Source organism: Acinonyx jubatus, chromosome B4 (assembly GCF_027475565.1).
Source record: "Acinonyx jubatus isolate Ajub_Pintada_27869175 chromosome B4, VMU_Ajub_asm_v1.0, whole genome shotgun sequence".
In the NCBI taxonomy this organism is placed as follows: Eukaryota; Metazoa; Chordata; class Mammalia; order Carnivora; family Felidae; genus Acinonyx; species Acinonyx jubatus.
This window is the reverse complement of record NC_069387.1, coordinates 35,883,183-35,904,457: the sequence shown is the minus strand read 5'-3', so window position 1 is coordinate 35,904,457 and position 21,275 is coordinate 35,883,183. Positions and strand designations below refer to the sequence as shown.

Sequence of the window (21,275 nt, the reverse complement as noted above, 5' to 3'; positions counted from 1 at the left end):
CAAATGACAACCAGTGGTAGTCAACATCCCTAGCACCCAGGTTGTGATCTCTAAATATGAATTTCCACTAAAAAAAGCTAGTGATCTTGGAGAAATGGCTAATCAGAATTCATGAAAGTATAATAGTAGAAAAGCAATTGATTTTGGACTTGTATTAAAAATAGTTCTAATACCTGAATTTTTTTGTGTGTTTTAAATTTCTGCATATATATTTGGGTTCATCTGTTGATGTTTTTGTGAAATAGGAAATGAGAGGGAAGGAATTATTTTAGTATTTCCACTATAGGCATAATAATTCTAGGATTAAAGTATATTCTTTATCATGTTAAAAATATGGTATATTTAATTTTTTCAGATTTGATGAATAATGAATAATCTTTATCAGGTGCCACCTTGCCTTCCAAAGTTTAATTCTACTGATGATATTAGTAAATACATAGTATGTTTCTTTTGTTTGTGAAGATTAAAACCTGGTTTAAGACAAGAAGGTTAATTTTCACTTTTTGTTATTCAGTGACTGCCAGTTATGGTAGTTCATTGGTGTCTTCACTCTTTCTAGTAGAAGTTACAGTTTGCCACAAAGCAGTGATATTACTTTTTAAATTTGTCTTTCATTATTCTGCAAGATTAAATACGTTAGATGAAGTACATAAAATACACATATACACACAATGTAAATAATACATGTAAAGTGATCATCTCAAGAAATTAGAAGATTACTGGCATCCCAGAAATCATATGTATATTCCTTCCTGATCATTTTTTCCTCCCTTCCTCTAGAGGAAATTATTATTTTGGCTTTTATTGTTCTTTGCTTTTCTTTGCAACCTGTGTATATATTAAATAAGTATAGGTTAGTTTTGCATATTTTTATTTTATGTAAATGAGTCGTCATCACATGTGAGGTTTATTCATGATAGTTGAGTGTAGCATTTGCACATTTGATGTCCTTGCTGTACTGTTTTTTTTTAATTCAAAATCCCATGTTTTATCTTAAAAGTGTTTTGAAAAGATAACTTCATTTCTTTCAATTTTCCATTTTTTGAATATTCAGATGGAACTAAAAGTATTCCTTTTTGGCAGAACGTGAGTTTGGAAATAAGTTGTTACTTTACTCCTTGTTTTTGGTTCAACACATTAAAAATGTTCTAAAAAGATTAAACAAATTCCTTACATATGAAATGAAAATGATACCTGAAAGTGGAGGGAACCTAGGAATCCTGCAGACTGTAAACCTTGGCATTGTTTATCATGGCCTTAGATACGAGTACCCTTTCTTAATGTAGGACATTGACATTCCATTGTATTCTGTTTGTACTTTTGTGTTATGTATATTAACTTGTCTGAGATTTTTTGGTTGTAGAAGCCCCCTTTTACTCTTAAAAATTATTAAAGTTCAAAACATGATTTTTTAATGTAGGTTATAATTACCATATATACATATGCAGTTAACTTACTGACTCAGCTATCCATCATCTTGTATCTGAAGATACAGCTCAGGCAATATAAAAATACTTATATAAACGGTTCTTTACAGTATTGTGGGTAATTGTGAAATATTAGAAACAACCTAATTGCCTGTAGGTAGGAGAGTACTTGAGTCTTCTATGGTACATCCACAAACTGGAGACTTGGAAGCTTTAAAAAAAAGTGAGGAAGATCTCTAATGACCTGATATGGACATCCTGTTAAGTTGGGGGGAGGGGGGAAGCACAAAGACTATCTATAGTATGCTACTCTTGGTATAAGAAAATACACTTATATCTCATCTTTTTTTTTTTTCTTTTTCAAAAGAAAACAGGAAGGATAAACTGGAAACTAAAGAGACCAGTTATCTATGGGAATGATGAGAAGAGTGGAAAGGGGAAATGGGATTGGGGTGGTAGGTTTGAGGAGAACCTTCTGTTATGTAATAAAGACTTTGACTCTCCGAACCATAGTACTATTTCACATATGCTAAAAACTAGGTAAACAAAACCAATCAAGACGTGGGGTGGGGTGGGGGGAAAAGCCAAAGAGAATACAAACACTAACAGGTAAACTTGTTTTATAAATGTATAATACAAACACCCTCAAAGGGCTGGGGAAGAAAGGAACTAACCTAAATAGTTTTAGAAGACATTGTCTTGACGGAATGCTAGAAAGCTAAAGACAAAGAACTATACATAAATGTTGTAATCTAGTAATAAATGTGTTTCTCACAAAGGATAGGCTAGCCATTCTGAGAGCACTAGATATGTGTACTAGAATTCAAGTAAATATAATGAGGGCGAGCTTTTCATTGTTTAAGCAAGAAGTTATAAATAAGTGAAGTGGGAAGGCTTAAGTAAACCCTGTAGCGTTGTACTGGAATCAGAGATATTAGTATGAATTCATGGTATTTAATTTATATGCAAATAAATATAGAAATACTGATATGTATATATGTATGGGGTTGTTATATATGCTTATATTTCCTCTTTGTCCACCAAGAGGGCTTAGAAGTAGTAAGCACACCTAACACCCAGATTCTGGTTTCTATACACCTTTCTTCAGTAAGATGAACCAAGGCATCTTGAAGAAATGGTTGATTTCAGGGTTGGGGCAGGGAAAATATGCAGTGAGCCTGGATAACTTTGTGGTTCCAGAAAATAGGAAAATGCTCAACAAAAGAATGCAGGCTTGCGAAAACATAGGAGCCAACCTGAAGGAGCACCTAATGTCTCATGTTAAAACAATTTGAGTAAAAAGATAAATAATGGTAATATTTGAATTTAATCCATAGAATGAAATAAATATGAGCTCATACTGATATAAATAATCAAATGCATAAGTAAGTAGGGGGGTGAGAGCAGTTCTTTCCCGAAGAAGATTTCTAATTAGTAAGTGTAGAAGGATGCAGATTTTTAAAAATCACCACGAAACAAACACCTCAGTAATAAGTGTTGCAGACCAGATGCAGTGATGGTTGTGAAAATTAGTGGGTGAACATTTGAGGAATAATAGTCTCAAAATATATTCCCTGAGATGTTTATTAGGTATAAAGGGAAGACTAACATTTCTGTGAACAGACCTAATAGACACCACCTTAACAGAATGATTCAGGTTAGCATTAGCAGTAGTCAGATATTGACATCATGGTCCCCTTGATATGATGTACTGAGAAAGTAGACAATCTCATATCTGTGCTCTTTCTCCAAAATGTATAATCTTATTCCAGTTATGAGAAATTACCAGACAAATCCAAATTCTGGAACATTTTTATAAAATAACTATGCAGTACACTTTAAAAGTATCAAGATTGTGAAAGACAAAGACTGAAAACTATTGTAGATGGAGTGGCACTTAGAAGAAATGTTAACTAAATGAACTGTGGGATCCCAGATTGAATCCTAAATCAGATACAGGACATTAGGGGAAAACTGTTGAAATTAAAAGAAGGTCTTTAGTTTTGTGAAGAGTATTGTACCAATGTAAATTTCCTAATTGTGATCACTGTACTATGGTTATGTAAGCTCTTAACATTAGAGGAGGCTGGGTGGAGGGGTATATGGGAACTGTGTACTAATTTTGCAGCCTCTCTGTATTTTTATAATTAGTTCAGAATTAAAAATTTATTTCAAATTGTCATTGACTCTTTTCTCAGAACTTTTTTTTTAATGTTTATGTATTTTTGAGAGAGAGAGATAGAGGATTAGAGGATTGAGCATGGGAGGGGCAGAGAGAGAGGAAGATACAGAATCTGAAGCAGGTTCCAGGCTCTGAGCTGTCAGCACAGAGCCTGATGTGGGGCTCAAACCCACGAATTGTGAGATCATGACCTGATCTGAAGTCAGAGGCTTAGCCGAGTGAGCCACCCAGGCACCCATCTCAGCACTTTTAATTATCCACTTCATGTTCTCATTCCCTTGAAATAAATGAGCTGTGAATTTCAAAAACATCTTACCTCCAAGCTTAATGATACAGGATAGATACCTTGGGCTTTTTTCAAATACCATTTCTAAATTCGCAAAGCAGATATTACTGTGTTCTCCATATTGTTTGATATCTTAAAGCCTTAGTTTAATTTAGAACTTAATTGAACAAGTTGATTGTTCTGAAAATCTGACCTAAATCATAAAGCTATGATATGAAAATATGGCTATTTTATTAGAGTTGATGTACCTTGATTAGTCTATATCCCTCCAAGATATCAGGCTTAATTTTTACTCATTTTCCTTAGACGTACTTGATGTCTTTTATTTATTCAGTATAAAATTATCAAATGCTTTCTACGTGTAAAAGTCTGTTGCTAGACTTGATTATATAGTAGTGAAAAGACATGCTCCCTACAGCCTCTGGAACATATTGCCTTATGAGGAAGACAATGTAACATAATGATAAAAAGTCCATAGAAATTAATTTTGGGGACTTGAGTTTAAAAATCATATTGAAGTCTGTAGGAATCAGTCATATCGTCTAGAGGTAAAATATTAACAGAAGAACCTGGACTTAGAGCTGAGCTGTTGGAATCCTCAGTAGGTAGAGATGGGTTTGGGTAGGAGAGGGTGGTGTTTGAAAAGAAACTAAAATGAAAAGGCCAGTTGAGATGGGAGAGAAAAAGGAGAATATGGCATTATAGAAGGCAAGAGAGAAGATGGTCTCCAGAGTGGGGAGTAAGTACATCATGGTAATGGTGCTGAGAGTCTGAGAAAGAGGACAGCATCATTGAGTGGTCTGATCCAGTGTATTCAAAATGGTCAAGAAAGAGCAGTGATCTCCCTGGGCTAAGGTAGATAAATGTCTTCCATTCTATCTTATTGACCTTGGAGATAGTAGATGGTCCTATACTGATCTATACACTTGCCTTGGCCAGTTTTTTCTGTCACACACTCACCAAAATTCACTGCCCTTCACAAAGTCTTTGTAATGTCTATCTTTAGGTATATATGTGACTGATATTAAGACTTGATTATACAATGGTTAGTTAAAGTGTTTCTAGTATGATCCATATATACATCTAAACTATTTTACAATTCCATTCAATATTCATGAATAAAGTACATGAATGATAAAAACAATGCTGCACATATTGGTGATGACGCATATTGGTGATGAGCCTTTTCTGCTATCGTGTTTTTTAATTATAATGCCTCTTCTCTTGATAGTCTGCATTTAATTTTGCTGAACTTTGTTTCCCTTACTCAAGAATTTCGCTCTGTATTAAATTTAGTTCTGAGTTGTTTCATTAATATTTTTTTGTAAGCTGTATTTCACCTTGATTGGCTAAATAAGATTTCAGAATAATCTGTAGTTGTCCTCAGTAAACATTTATTGTGTGCCCGTTATGGAACTGTCACTGTGCTGAGTGCTGTGATATGCTCTTTTTGTCAAAAGGTGTGTTATAGTGCAATTTGTAAGTAATTGCTGTATAAAAAAACAAAATTAGGCAAATCCCAGCAATAAGGACCTCCTAAATAAACATTATATGAAAGCATAATCTTAGCTGATTTGACTGATGGTGATGTTGCGATTAGGAAATCTCTTTGTTGAAAGGCTGCCTATCTTTATAAGGTTCAGATCAGATGCTTCCTCCCTTGTGAAGCCTGCCCAAATCCTCACAGTTGGTATTAATCAGGCCTCTGTTGTAATTCCATTAGACTTTGTTTCTGCTTTGATATCTGTTTTATCCTACTTTATATTACATACTAATAATTTGTGTGTTGTTTCCCCCATATATTTGAGTTTGGGAATTAGGTCTTGGTATGTTGTACATAGTTGGTTCTCTCTAAAAGTGTTTATTGATTTCAGTTGAATTGATAGATGTCCAGAACACTCATTCACAAGCATCTTAGCCTGGCCTTTGGAGTCTCCCTTCAACCAAACCTTTAAGTATTTCTAACCTCATTTTTAGGTGAGATACTTCCTAGTATAGCTACTATATTCTAGAGAAGCTATAGTGTTGATGTTTCGTAAATACAGTTTGTTGATTTTCTAATCTATGCTCTTTTTCTTATACAGAATCTTTTCCCGGTGGATTTCCAGTTTTACCACCTAAACATTCTGGCTTAAAATTAATCTTTGTTTATGATCTGTACCCTGTTTGTTATTGTCTTATCTATTGTTCCTCAGCCTATATGTTTAATTATACTTTGTCATTTTATACTTTTTAATATATTATAATTGCTTTTGTATGATTTAATCACTTTCTCTTCTGTGCTAGTTTATATCTGCCTTAGGTTAAGGGCTGTTTTAAACATATCTTTTCAGCCTTTCTTAAATATTGTTTTACATAGGCAGCCATTCACTAACTGCAGCTATAATTGTTATAATAAAATTTAAGTTACAAATTAAAAAAAATTGTATGATGCTACAATATTTAGCATTCTAGTAGTCTTTAAAATTTCATAGATTACTCTTTAAGGAATAATTATACACACACACACACACACACACACGCACACACATATTTTAAATGTTTATTTTTGAGAGAGAGAGAATGAGAATGAGAATGAGCAAAGGAGGGGCAGAGAGAGAGGGAGACACAGAATCCGAAACAGGCTCCAGGCTCTAAGCTGTCAGCAAAGAGCCTGACACGGGGCTCAAACCCACGAACCACAGGATCGTGACCTGAGCTGAAGTCAGCCGCCCAACCAACTGAGCCACCCAGGCACCCAGGACTTCAAATATTTTAACAAAGAAATGTTATCTGCAGTTAGTTGAGAATATTTACCTTACATGTTTTTATTTTTTAAGTAGTAACACTCACTTTGTCTTTTGACAAAACTACAAGTTTTAGTCATATTCTAATATTAAGACAAAGTAGACTGAAGGTGGGTAGGGATGAAGCTTGGTTTGATAGTGGTTTGGTGCTTTGTTTTTATTTATAACAAAGATAAGTATTTGAATTTAACCTTGAGAGAGGGTACTGTCACAGAGATTAATGGGACTGCTGAAAGAACACTGTGGCTCTTGTGAGTCAGCTCTCCTGAGACCAATGAATATTAACAACAAAGTTCAAAGAAAATGAAAACAATAGAAATAGTGACAGGAAAACTTTATGTATATTTAGACATATTCTCTTTTCAGAAGCATTATCAGTGAAACATTTGTGTTTTTCTTTAAAAATTGATTGGATTTGCTGTATCAAAAGCAAACATTCTTCCATTTGGGTAAGAGATGTTTTTCCTTTCTGAAATGAAGACTACTTATGTTTGGTTTTCACATTGGCCAGGGGGGTAATTATTTAAGAAAACATTAAAAAAATTAAGATTCTCTGATCTCTTTCTAGAAATAGTATGTGATGTGTCACCTAATATATTACGTACCTGTAATATATTAATGATGTTCTTGTAAAAATCAATTTTGGTTCCTTAACAAATATTCTCCTTGACCTATTTAAAGATTTAATCCTATGTCATTTCTTCCTCTTTAATTTTTTTCTTTGGCAAAATAGGTCTTTTTCTGTCTAGAATATGGACATAGGTGGGTGTTTATGGTGTTCTCAAGAAATATTAAATGGACTTAGGGATCACACTGGAAAAGTATATACAAATTAGGTCCATTTTTACAACCTTGTGCATAATTGCTGGAATTAAGTTGAAAATTTGGCTTTCCTGTAGGTGAAGCACCTACTCAAATTTTTGGCATGTGTGCAGTTTTTAAAAGGTTTTAGCCCAAACTGTGCTGCTTTTTACCATTTAGAAAACAAAAAACAAGTCATAAATTTATTCTAAGGAACTCTACAGTGGTTGAAATAGACTCTGCAGATACTTTTCTCTCTGGCCAAAGTTCAGTTCTATTTGATTGCCAGTGAAATTTACTGAAAGAATGTTTATTGATAATATTCATGTGTAGTCTACTAAGATGCTTCCTACTGTTAAGGTTAGCCCTATTCTCTCTCTCTTTTTTTTAAAAAAATATTTATTCACTTTTGAGAGAGAGAGTCAGAGAGAAAAGGAGACACAGAAACCAAAGCAGGCTCCAGGCTCTGAGCTATAAGCACAGAGCCCGATGGAGGGCTTGAACTCATGAACATTGAGATCTGACTTGAGCTGAACTCAGACGCTTAACCAACTGAGGCACCCAGGTGCCCAAAGGTTAGCCCTATTCTATGGGAACTTTTAGCCACATCCTTTTAGCTTATTATAAGAATGCTCCCCATAAAATAATGGCTGGTTAAAGTTACATTTGGCACTAAAATTCTTACAAGTACTATATCCTCACCTCAGTAAAATGAATGGTTTAATCCTTTCCTTTGTGTTGTTGTGGAAACAACTCCTTTGTATTTGGAAAGTGAAGTCTGTAATAAGATTCTTATTTTTAAGAGAGAACAGAAGCAGGCTTTATATATCCCTTTTGCTAAGACCTCAAAGGCAAAAGTCATCCTCTTATAGACCACATCAGTTATTCATTATTTTAAATAAAAGGTTATCTTTGGCATGTTTGGTAAAGACTTTGAAAATTTATGCTTGTTCTTTTAATAAGCATTATATTTTATCTTATTTTATTTTTGAGAGAGAGAGAGCATGCACACAAGCAGGGGGAGGGCAGAGAGAGAGGGAGAAGGAATCTGACCGCACAGAGCCCAATGTGGGGCTCAATTTCACAAACTACAAGATCATGACCTGAGCTATAATCAAGAGTCAGTCACTCAGTCAACTACCCCTGTGCCCCTCTATAAGCATTATTGATCACAGGAGACATGTACTAGGATTAGGCTAACCCTAAGTCCTTGCTCAAGTTTTTGATACCAGAATTTTTAAGATAAAAACCTGGCTCATCTACATGGGATATTTTTACTATATATTCTGTAAAATTTATGTAGGGGTGCATGCTATCAGTGCGGAGCCTGCTTGGGATTCTCTCTCTGCCCTTCCCCCCTCAAATAAATAAATAAGCACCATTGTATATGTATATATTTCTCTTTCTTTAATGAAATGCATCTGCTCTTGTTTGACTTTGATTTTTAAAAATTAAGGTTATAACAGAGTTCAACTTTGAGTGCAGGAGATGTTTGAGGGACTATGGACAGAAGGGGGAAGAAAATACCTTTAAATTTTATGCCAAAGCATTTCCTTAAAATAAAAAATAGTTGGTGTATAACCAAATTCTGTCTCTGTGTTAGGGTGGCTTTCTTTTCATAAAATTGACTTCATCAGTGCATCTAGCTTCAATTTTTTTCTCCCAGTTTGCATCTAAGCAGTTGGTAATTGAATTCTGACATGTTGAATGATTCTAATGAAATCTTCTGCATGTGTTTGTATGCTTGGAGGATGGGGAAAAGAGAGGAAGAATAAGCAGTGGGGTTGAGAGTAATAAAAAATTACTGTCTCTTTATGTTAAGGATAATGGATAGCAGTTGGGAAAGTGATGAGTGAACATGGGAGGCTGGGTTACCTTGGAGAATCTTTGTGAGATTTGCAGTGACCTTCCCTCTGCTGTTGACAGAGGGAGAAGCTTAAGAAGAAGATCTGTCATTATCCAGTGATTTCTTTCTTTCTTTTTTTTTTTATGTTTGTTTATATTTGAGAAAGAGAGAGAGAGGGAGGGAGGGAGGGAAGAGCAGAGGGAAAAGGAGACACAGAATCCAAAGCAGGCTCCAGGCTCTGAGCTGTCACCACAGAGCCTGATTCTGGGCTTGAACTCAAAAACCATGAGATCATGACCTGAGCCGAAGTTGGACGCTTAACTGATAGAGCTACTCAAGTGCTCCTCAGGTGACTTCTTTTTATGGTACTGTAGTATTGTACCGTTTTTCCTTTTAATTGTGAGGAAGATGTTTGAAGAGAACAAAAAATTATTTTTAATTGCTGGGTTTTTTTTTGTTTGGTTTGCCTTTGCTGTCCTTAACGAATGTTTGATTTGAAGGAAAGGTTGTGGAGACTAGAGTCTTAGAGCTGTAGTGGTATATAGTTGATATTGACAGAGCTGATGTCAAGAAGCAAAGTTCAGATGAGTCTATTAGGGGAATTAGTAGTATGGGATTTGCTAGAATCTGGTCTTCTTGTTAATTTGCCTCAAGTTACAGCTGCCACAGCTTTTGCCCTAATCTCATTCGACTATAGGAGTCTTCTTATTTAAGGATATGAAGAATTCTTTGGTAGCTTCCCACTTCCTCTCTCCCTCTACCATACCCCCAAAACTAGTCATACACACCCCCTGCTTTGAACCCTATATTCTGTAAATGAAGTGATCTTATTTGACCTTATTTGATAAGTGTAGTTGTCATAGTAAGTAGGCTTCAGCACCTAATCTCATGGTAGGAAAACTGGTCTTTGTTAGTTTTGATGAGTGCAAACATAACTTACAGCAGTTGAAGTAAAATTCTAAAGATATTGCTCTCATTTTAAGTGATACAAACTATTTAAAATGGTAAAGCATGTTCCTTTCCTGTCTCCAGATGGCTTTTAAGTGAGTTGTCTGTGGTATACAGTACATTCTAAATTTAAGGTTGCCTAAATTCGTTAAATAGAGTGAAATTCCAAGTTAGAGCAGGTGAATGAAATTGAAGTTTCTTCCTCTATGTGGTTTTTTCCCCCCACCCTGCCAATTTAACGTTTTTCTAAATAGTGAGGGCTAGACAGTTGGCTAACTCCAAATAGTACAAATAATTCCTCTTTATGTAATTTTAAATTAGACTGGTTTTTTTTGCTAAATTTTGTGATTTTTTCCCCCTTAAGAGTAAAATCAATTATAATGAAAATTCATAGGGAATTCATAGGTGAGGGCCAATTTCCTTAAAAATGGGTTTGTTTCCAAAAGAAAGAAACTTAACTAAAATGTGAGGACTAAACCTATTAGTATTCTCTATTACATATAGCTATTTAAACATTTGCCCAGTAATTTTTTCAGTTGACCTTTGATTGATTGGATATTGAGTATTCTTAGTGCTGAACTACTAACAAATTAAGTTGGATTACTTTAATTTTTACCATAATCATAAGAAAATATTTCACTAGAGGAGTGCCTGGGTGGCTCAGTTGGTTAAGCCTCCGACTTCGGCTCAGGTCACAATCTCTCAGTTGGTGAGTTTGAGTTCCGCATTGGGCTGTGTGCTTACAGCTCAGAGCCTGGAGCCTGCTTCAGATTCTGTCTGTCTCTCTGTCTCTGTCTCTCTCTCAGAAACAAACATTTTAAAAAATTTATAAAACAAATATTTCATTAGAACTCAATCCCATCATGAGTTTTATTCTGAATAATTGTTGACAAAATGTATATTTTGCTGATAGCCAATGGATATCCCAATTTTGTGAAGTCTGCTTAATATTTGTCTTTTACATTTTAGGTAATCTAGTGTTAATTTTGTTCCATTTTAATATACTCTCATAGCAAAAGCTATGTCTTTCTAGTAAGACCCTGTTATCCTAACAGGTATTCTACTCTCAAGCAGTTATGATAGTCACTGTTGTCATGCTTCATTGCTTCATTTGATAATTCAGTTTTCTTATACTAAAGGTATACTCTAACATGCTATGATAATCATCTTCCAAGATGGCCCCAGATCATTGTCACCTCCTGGTGTTTGAGCCTTTGTGTAACCTCTCCTACATTGTGTCAGGATTAGTCTGTGTGAACAGTAGAAAATGTCAGAAGTGATAGTATGTGACTTCTGAAGCTAGATCATAAAAGACGTTGATGCGTCTGCCTTGTTCTCTTGGATCACTTGCTATGAGGAAAGCTAGGCGCCATATCGTAATGACACTCAGGCAGCCCTGTGGAGAGGAACAGAGACCCCTTGCCAATAGCTATCACCAACTTGCCAACCATGTAAATGGAAGCAGAGGACTGAATCCTGACTGACGTATTGACTGTAACCCCATGAGAAACCAGAACTGTTTGGCTAAGCTGTTTTTGAGTTCCGGACCCACAGAAGCTGTGTGAGATTAAAAAAATGTTCACTGTTGTTTTAAGCAGCTATGTTTTGAGGCAACTTATTATATTACAATAAACAGCTAATACTAGGCACTTTATATCTTAGGTATTAAAGTGATATGCCATATGCTGAATTCTTCTTCCTTTAAATCCATAGTTTGTTTTTCTCTGTTGTCAGAATAGTTAGTGCTATTTGAATTAGGGCTTGGTGCTGTGTCTTACACATATGCTGTTGGGATGTTTAAACTTTTATCTCAAAAATGTTCTTATTAAAATATACCATCATTACCTAATGACTGGAAAAGAATTTCTTTAAAAATATTTCTTAATTAATTTATTTTATTTTTGAGAGAAAGAGAGAGAGATAGGGTATGAACAGGGGAGGGGCAAAGAGAGAGGGAGATACAGAATCTGAAACAGGCTTCAGGCTCTGAGCTGTCAGAGCCTGACACGGGGCTCGAACTCATGAACTGCAGGATCATGACCTGAGCAACCCAGGCGCCCCGGAAAAGAATTTCTGATAATTTTGACATGCTATACAAATTATTGGCATGAAAAAATTCAACTTTTGAATAAAAAAACGAGGAAGAGTGCCTTAAAATTCGTATGTTTTTTCACCATTAGCACCATCTTGCAGTATATTTGCCCAGACTGTTCTCTTTCTATAGTGTATAGTTAACCCATATGTTTAGAGTATCCGTACCTGAAATAGTTACCACATTTATAACTATTGCCAGAAATTCTTGTATTTTTACTAATTTATTTGCATTATGTGCTTCTCTTTTAACATATTTTTAAATTTGATATTGTTTTTTTTTTCTGAACAATACCTATTTATATCATTTACAAAGTGAAATAATGCTACATGGCTGACAATTAATTGTGATAGCCCTCAACCTCATTCTTGTCTAACCTGGATTCCTGCTCCCCTGAGACAAGTACTTTCATCATTTTGGTTGTTTCTTCTGTTTACTTCTCCCTTTCCAAATAACATTCTTATATTGTTGTTTTCTTATTTTCCTTATTTGGACATTAGTTACCTACTGACTTCTTACCGTGAATGATAAGGAATTAGCCTTTTAATGCAAGTTACCACACACACTTCCCTCCTTCCATCTCGTAGTTTAAGTTTTACCTTATTATGTCTCAAGCACGTAGTATATTATGATTACATTTCCTTTAGTTTACCTTTAGTTTTTCCTGTTGATAACAACAGCTTTCGGTTTTTAAATTTGTTTTATTATGTATTTGTATACATATCACCAGTTTATTCCCAAATTCCTTTCTCCTACTCTAACATTCCTTTCATTATTGGTACTATTGTAGAATACATCAGCCCTTATTTATTAACCTGGTAATCTCTTCATCCACCGTTTTTTCTTGGAAACACCGTTCCGTGAGTATCTATCCTCTCCTCCAAATTGTAGTTATTCTCTAAGCTTGTCATTACCTCTAGGTTCCCTTCACCACTCATTTGTGGTAGACTCCTTTTTTTCTGGATCCCATGTCTTCCTCTTTGTATGTTTACTTCTTAAGTTTGTTGGAGCACATTCCTACTAACTTTCTGAGAGAGTTTGTGGTGTGAAGTAAATTCTTCCCTTACATTTGAATGATAGTTCGGATATAGAATTTTAGATCGGAAAGCATCTTTCCTTCAGAGTTTTGAAGGTATTACTTCAGTGGTCTTCTAGTTCCCTAATGTGTTTCCAATAAAACATTCCAGTACCTTCCAACTTTTTATTCTTTGTGGGTGATCATTTTTGGTCTTTCCAAACTTTTAAAAATCTTTTCTCTAGTATTCTAAACTTAAAAAAAAAGGGAGAGAATACCCATATTATGGTCTAAGTGTAGAAAATGTCACCGAAAGTGTAACAACAAGAACAGATAATTATAAATATGATCTGTCAGTGTGTTTAGGTGTGCCAGTGTGCCAGTATTTGTAGAACTGAAAGATTCTATTCATTTTTGGCATTTAGATACTTTATTAAATGAAACAGATTCATTTTATTTTATTAAATGAAAATTTATTAATATTTTATTAATTTATTAAAAACTCATTAATATTTTATTAAATGAAACAGTTTCAAGGTGTGTAATTCAGTACAAAGGAAACTTCCTTGTTTACCTTATCAAACATCTATTAAGATTCTGAAAATAAAGCTGGAGCCAAATTTTACTCACTAGACAGATTAAGTAGTTATGGACTTTATTGGTGTTGGTTTTGAAGGTGATGAGGGTATTTGGTGTCTTCATTCTTCTGTTACTACCCTGGTTTATTACAGCTTCCTTAGAGCAAATGGTTCCATACTTAGTTTTACATTGATCTTAGATAGTATAAGTTATGTAATTTTTTGTATTTCATGAATATCATTTAATAGTTTTCTTCTTTTTATTTATGGTGTTTCTTGGCTTTTGTTCTTTGTCCTTATTATGGACACAGATTTTGAGCAAGGCTTTGTTTACCACAAAGTCCAGAAAACTTTTAGAAAAAAAATTTTTTTTTCTTAAGTTTATTTTGAGAGAGAGACAGAGAGAGGGAATCTCAAGCATGCTCCACACTGTCAGCACAGAGCGCAATGTGTGGCTTTAACTCACAAATCTTGAGATCATGACCTGAGCCGAAACCAAGAGTCAGATGCTTAACCGACAGAGCCACCCAGGTGCCCCCTCTGGAAAACTTTGCTTAAATAAATGGCCTGGTGCACTGAGCTCATATGGTAGACTGATTTTCTTACTGGTTTTGATGAAACTTTCAGTATGAAAACCTGTACTGATTATCTGCATTATGATAAATTATTAAGTAAACTCTCTCTAAAAAAATTTTACTGATAAAACTGCAAAGCTGCAGTCCATGCAGAAATGCAGATAAGCCTGTTTGTTTGAAATAGGTTCTGGGAAGTTCTTTGGGATAATTTAGATTAGAATAACAGAAGCCTCTCAGGAGATCTTCAAAAGACAGCTTAAGAGCGAAGAAAATAACTGACCGGACAAAAACATAATTCTGAGTTATTCACAACCAGTTGGTAATGGGAAACATTAGTGATTCTTTTTGCTTACAATTTGTAATTCAAAATCCCATGTTACTACAAATAAAGTTATTCATTAGACATTTTGAGAGGACTGAACTCACTGATCTGTCTCTTTCTACATAATCCTTCTGTTACATTTCATTTTCTTTGAATTGAAACTACCTTGGCCTTTGTTTTTACTGGCATCATTTCATTTCCCCTGGCGTTGTTTTAGGAACCTTCAGCTGAAGCTTCAACGGTTTTAGAAGCTGCACTCTGCTACTCATGGCAAGCCACCTGGAAGCATTAAGATTTCAAGAAAGCATTTTTTGATAGAGCTAAACTGTCCTGTACAAGGCAGAACCTTACTTACAGGACCAAATCAGGGTATTTTATAACATTTTCTACTAGAAGAATGAACACTTAAAAAAAAGGGGGGGGGGAACATGGCATGCATTACTGAAATGTGAATATTCTTTTTTTTAAAGATGCTATTCTTTTAGTGCTGGAAGAAAAATCTGACTAACCTTTGACAGATTTCAAATTCTAGATTTTTGAAGACAAAGTTGTTAGGAAGGACTTTCTGTGCCTTGCACTTATAAAAGTGAACTACAATCTAATTAAGTGAGAGTTGCACAAAAAAAGACAAAATCCTTTCATATCTTTTACTGATGGCAAGTATTCTGAAAGTTGGAGAATGTTTTAGTAACTCTTGTTCTTGTGTTTTTAACTTAATTGTATTAATAAAAGGCAGCACTTTATTTTTAATCTTTTGGTTCTAGAAGAATTTAACGAGGAAATGCTTATAATCTGATGAATCTAATTCTTAATATTGCTTGGCCTTTGCTTCATTTATCCTTCTTATTTTAAGATCTTTCCTTTATTACATGTTCTTAAAGTCCTATAGGATTTTGTCTTTCTGATAGAAATCCATATTTACCTTCCCAAGAGTTAATTTTTCAGCTTATTTAGAATATCAATGCTAGTGAGAATTGGTTGGCTAATGAAATTACTCATCCTTAGCCAGATCACTTATATCCAGTTATCATTTTTAGTTTTCTCATATGAAATTAAGAGAAAACTTTGCTGTCTTGAAATCATTAGGAAACATCACTTTCATTTCTTTTTTTCTAAATTAGTTTGCTAATGAGTGTCTATATGAAGAATATAATCTGAAAAATCATGCTGTTTATCTAACTTTTTCATCTAGGCTGAACTTTTCAGGGAGAGAGAATGTTTTCGTATTGTGTCTTACTACTTAGGCTTCATCAAAGCTGGCTTAAAGCCCAGTTTAGAGAGTAGTTCAGAAACAGCTTTGTGTTTTTAAGTAATCAAGCCCTTGCTGTGTGTGCTGCTTAACACGGTTTTATTCTCTGTGTTACAGAGAACAAATCCATCACAAGTTTCTCTTGCTTAACTAACTTGATGCTTTGCTCTTAATAATATTCTTCTTCAACCTCCTATTAGACTTCTTTTCTTCCCTTGTTCTTTCCTCTGTGAAGATATCTTTCTGGCTTGGATTTATTTCTAAAGGGAAGAATATTTAATAAGCAAATAACCTTTCTTGATAAATAGGCTCTCTTGGGTTAACTAATTAGTCTACTTCACCTGGTCTTCCATCGTTTTCCAGGACAGTCTCCGTAAGAAGGATGACAGGATTGAAGAGCTGGAAGAAGCACTAAGAGAAAGTGTACAGATAACTGCAGAGCGAGAAATGGTGCTAGCACAAGAGGAGTCAGCCAGGACCAGTGCTGAAAAACAGGTCTGCAATTTTATACAGTTACTGGCAATGCTGCTGGTTAAACAAAAGGTAAAACCCAACCAGTATAGTTTAGGCAAACTCTGCATATGTTTATAGGGTTTCAGAAGCACTTCATCAGGTACAAGTATTTGGACCTAAATAAGACTTGGAATTCTTATGTTTGCATAAGACTTGGCTCATGTTAATTGACTTACGATGTTAAAAATCTCTGCATTCATAATTTGGGACTTATTTCACATATATTTATGTAGTATATGCTCATGTATCTGTTGAGATGAAATGGAGCTTGTCTGTGTGTTGCAAGACTGGTCACAATCCTGCTTTTAAATTGAATGGGAAAACACAAATAGATCTGAGTTAAAATGTTAATTTTAAATAGATAGTTTATTTATACCCTGCCTTGTTCAAGAGAGCAGTTAAAGTTATAACAAGTAAAGGTGAATAGCAAGTATGAAAGACATAGATATCATGACACTTGAGACTAACCAATCAATATGTCTCAACCCTGAGGTGACTTATTAAAGAGTTCTACTGTTGCTGTGTGTGGTGTTTGCTTTATATATTTTTCTACATCTTTTAGATCCCTGTGCAGTGGCTTTTAACTTTTTTGTTAGGAGGAATAACTAAAGATGGGCAATGTGAATGGAAAAATGGTTTTAACAAGTGAAGTCTCTAATATCAGTTTCCATTTTGAGAATATGAATAGAGATTTTGAATCTTCCTTACACAGAGATCGTGACATTTAATTTTTTTAGTTATTGTTTCCTTTCCATTTCTTTGTTGGAGAAATATGGTAAAAAGAGTTCGTTGAGAGAGTAACCTGAATTTTTTGGGAACCCCATGATGAGACCACCAGTGGTCTTGTGAGTTAAGGTATACTGTTGCATAACAAGGAAGAAGGTGCATTCTGAAAGCAGGCATGGTGTAGTGTGTGCCTTAAGGAGGTCCTTTCTTAACTGTTAGTATGAGGATATGTTTTCTTTAATGTTAAGTGTAGAAAGACAAACTGATATTTATTAGCAGAGATTGAACTTTTCATGTCTTTCAGTGCCTTGCTCCTACATAAATGCCTTGTCCACTTGTAATTTGAATATTTCTTCATGTACAGTTAAGTAGAGCTTGGGTAGTGGAGAGCTTCAGAGAAGGGATGGTGACAGTCATTGTTCCAGGGTGAAGAGGTGTTTTCTTTTATTGATTTTACCTTTTGTACATTCTTACCTTTATTTTCAAAATGACCCCATTGTTTTCTTTCTGTGAAGATTTTTTTCTGTTTAGGAATCATTATATAATGACAAGTCTTACATATTGGGAATCATAGAAATGTTGACAATTAATAATACATCCTGTCATTATGACATGTAAACTGGTATGTGTTTTTAAAACGTATTATTGTGTGAACCTAGTTATAATTTGCTTTTTGGGGGGTAGATTTATTTATAAATTTATGTGTTTATGTATTGTTTATTTATAATAGACTTATTTTAGATCAGTTTCTTTTTTTAGTTCACAAAAAAGTTGAGCAGAAAGTTCATGGAATTCCCATATATTCCTTCCTCCACCTCTTTTCCCTAGTGTTAACATTGGTGTGACAGATTTATTAAAATTGATGAGCCAGTGTTGATACATTATTAACTAGTCCATAGCTTACATTTTGGATCACTCTTCATCTTGTTCACGTCTCTGGGTTTTGCCAAATGTATAATATCATGTATTCCCCATTACAGTATCATTCAGAATAGTTTCACTGCCTTAAATGTCCCCTGTGCTCCACTTATTCATCCTTCCTCCACCTCCGTAATCCTTGGTCTTTTTCCTGTCTCTCTAGTTTTTCCTCTTCCAAAATGTCGATATAGTTGGAAACACAGTTTGTAGCCTTTTCACACTGGCTTCTTTCATTTAGCCTCTGCATTTAAGGTTCTTCTGTGTCTTTTTGTGGCCTGATAGCTCATTTTGTTTTACTTCTGAATAATATTCCATTGTATTGACATGCTACAATTTGTTTATTCCTTTACCTACTGAAGAACATCTAGATTTACTTCCAGTGTTTGGCAATTATGAATAAAGCTTCTATAAACATTGTTTGTAGGTTTTTTTATGGACATAAATTATCAACTCAATTAGGTAAACACCTGGGAATTGCTGGATTGTATGGTGAGATTTTATTTAACTTTGTGAGAAACTGTGAAACTGTCTTCCAAAGTGGCTATATATAATTTGCTTTTAATTGCATGCTTTTTTCTTTCTCTCCTCCCTGTTTATCTTTTTCTTCTTTTCTACCATGCTGCTACTGATTGCCTATCTGAAGCTATTGAGTAAAATATTGCATGAGACCAGTCATTTGAGCTCTCAGTGGTTTAAAGTATGAAGAAGCCTCTTTTATGTTTGTATTTCTGAGGCTATATAATCTTAATCCATTGTCCCCTCCTGCTGTCATCGTCTGTTCTTTTATTTTTATCTTTTTCTGTCTTTCAGCTCTGCTGTTAATTTTACTTATATGTATTAATTGTATACACCAGGGTAATCTAGAAATATTCATTTGAAACAAATGGGTAAAGCTTTTTTTTTTTTTTTTTTTTTTTGGCTAGGGACATTTCTGTCTCTTAAATTTAGCCTCTGAGAAGAAATAACACCCTCTAATAGAAGGAGAATATCTGCATTTCTTGATTTCTTAAAGTGCAGAGTAAAATTGTTTGGGAACAGTCTCTCTTACTAAAATAAAATACAGAGCCTTTTAAAGTTTGAGAGGCAAAAAAGGGTCAAGGGAAAACATTTCTTCTTACAGGATCCCGTTACAGTTTCTTTATTCCCAATACATGCTGTTCCATATTGAGCCTATGCCCCCAAATATAAAGATACATAATGATATAAAAATATAAAATATAAATGATATAAAAATATAAAATATAAATATAAAAATATAATGATCCAGTGAAGGAAGATGTCCTATAACCAACGCAAATGGAGAAGTGAAAGTGAATATAATCCCATGGAGGGAAACCCAAGGGCTCCTTTTACTTTTGCTTTGTGCTTTTCCACATGGATTTTCTTTTTCTGAAACTTCTCTCTGCTCAAGTTTTAGCAGGTTTTGTGTTTTGTTGAATATGAGAATCCATTTTCCTAAAATGAGAATAGAGTAATTTTGGCTGTCTTAAGTCTCATAATTGTGAGGAGGTAGGGAGCAATTTCTTTAGTTCAGCAGTGCTGCTGTAAGGTTAAATTTTTGAAATGCTTTTTTTTTTTAACTTGAAAAGAACACTTTAAATATCTTCACTAAGATTATTTTTTGAAGAAGTCTTTTACAACTACATTGCTAATCAAGGATTTAAAAAACCCCTCTAACGTAGTAAGACATTTTCTTGTGGCTCAGTAGGCTGGATTTATATGTTCCTAAAGTGCATTTTTTAATGTTTTGAGGGATAAAGATATATCCTCTCAATATAACTAACATTTACATGAGTTCTGACTTTTGTTTTAAAATCTCATTTTTAATAGGGGTATTCATTTTTTAAATTGCCATTTTGATATTATTTGGCTTGTATGTTAAGTTTAAATTTTTGACCCAGAAGATCATAAGGTTATACCTGTGATTTGTATGCAGGTACTTATAGATTAATGAGCATTTTTTAGGATTACATCTTAAAAATTTTTTCCCAGTATTATGCATTCCAGTAATTAAAAGCATTTGAACAACAAAAAATGGCACTCTTGATTAAACTGCATTTTACAGCCTACCTTGGGCCAGCTTGGTTTTTACTCTGGATCTCACAGTTGTACTATCCACCTTCTTCCTTCAACATGCAGGTTCTTTTCCTTTCCTTCCAGGTAGACAGGCAGGTGGGAAAGACAGGCTTTTGGCCTTCCCTGTCAGAAGTTCTTGATTCTTTATTGTGAAAATGGGCAGTATAGTCATTTAAACTTGATCCAGTTTCTTTGCATTTTGCAAAGTTAAATAGCTAAAAAAAAAAAAAAAAAAAAAAAAAAAAAGTAAAATAAGAAGGCAGTGCTTATGGAATGTACAGTGCATATTGGTGACAAATGCTTGCTTCATTATGATTCGCTTGCTTCTCCTGTTCCATTGTTTCTTTTGAAGGCAGTGGATTTTTTCTTGTGTTTCTAACTTCTTCAATTTTGACTTAATCAAATTTCTTATCCTCAGTCATGTCTGGTTTGTCAGACACAGTTGTGGAGGAAGTGGAGCAAGGCACATGAGTGAATGGGGCCCAGTCTGCAACTGGCAACTGTCAAGTGTCCCATCTCTTTTTTTATTCTTAAAGATATATTAAATTCCCTATTGGTTGCAAATCTATCCAATCAGTTACACAGCATTTATCACCATGATACCCAAATACTTTTTCAAACAGAACAGTTGCCACTACTGAAGCATCACTAGTAACTGGGTAGCCTACAGAAGGTGATGTATGCTAATCAGACTATCATTGTACTCTTCAAACTTTTCCATTGCCTTATTAACTTTTAGCTATTCCCAGAGTTGACAGTTTATTCTTTGGTCACATAAACATAGTCTTGTACTGGTCTGAATATTTATAGTAAGTTATATTTCTCATTTTTTAAATTAAGTGGCAGTAATGCTCAGAAAATAAAATAATGACCCTTTTACTTATGCTGCCCTTTCTACAAACTTTTATTGAATACCTTGTAGTTTTCCAGACTCT

At 34.4% G+C, this 21,275-nt stretch overlaps 1 protein-coding gene across 13 annotated transcripts in view; it reads left to right on the top strand.

The window, feature by feature from the left end:
• ERC1 (ELKS/RAB6-interacting/CAST family member 1) overlaps positions 1-21,275 on the top strand; it is a 505,760-nt gene that overhangs the window by 226,794 nt on the left and 257,691 nt on the right. For 9 of the 13 annotated variants that reach the window (XM_053225651.1, XM_053225649.1, XM_053225648.1 and 6 more), the window contains one exon: positions 16,471-16,602. The exons of the other annotated variants lie outside the window; for them this stretch is intronic. In XM_053225651.1, coding sequence (XP_053081626.1) covers positions 16,471-16,602 — 132 coding nt within the window. The remainder of the gene's footprint in view (positions 1-16,470; positions 16,603-21,275) is intronic. 13 annotated transcript variants of the gene reach the window in all.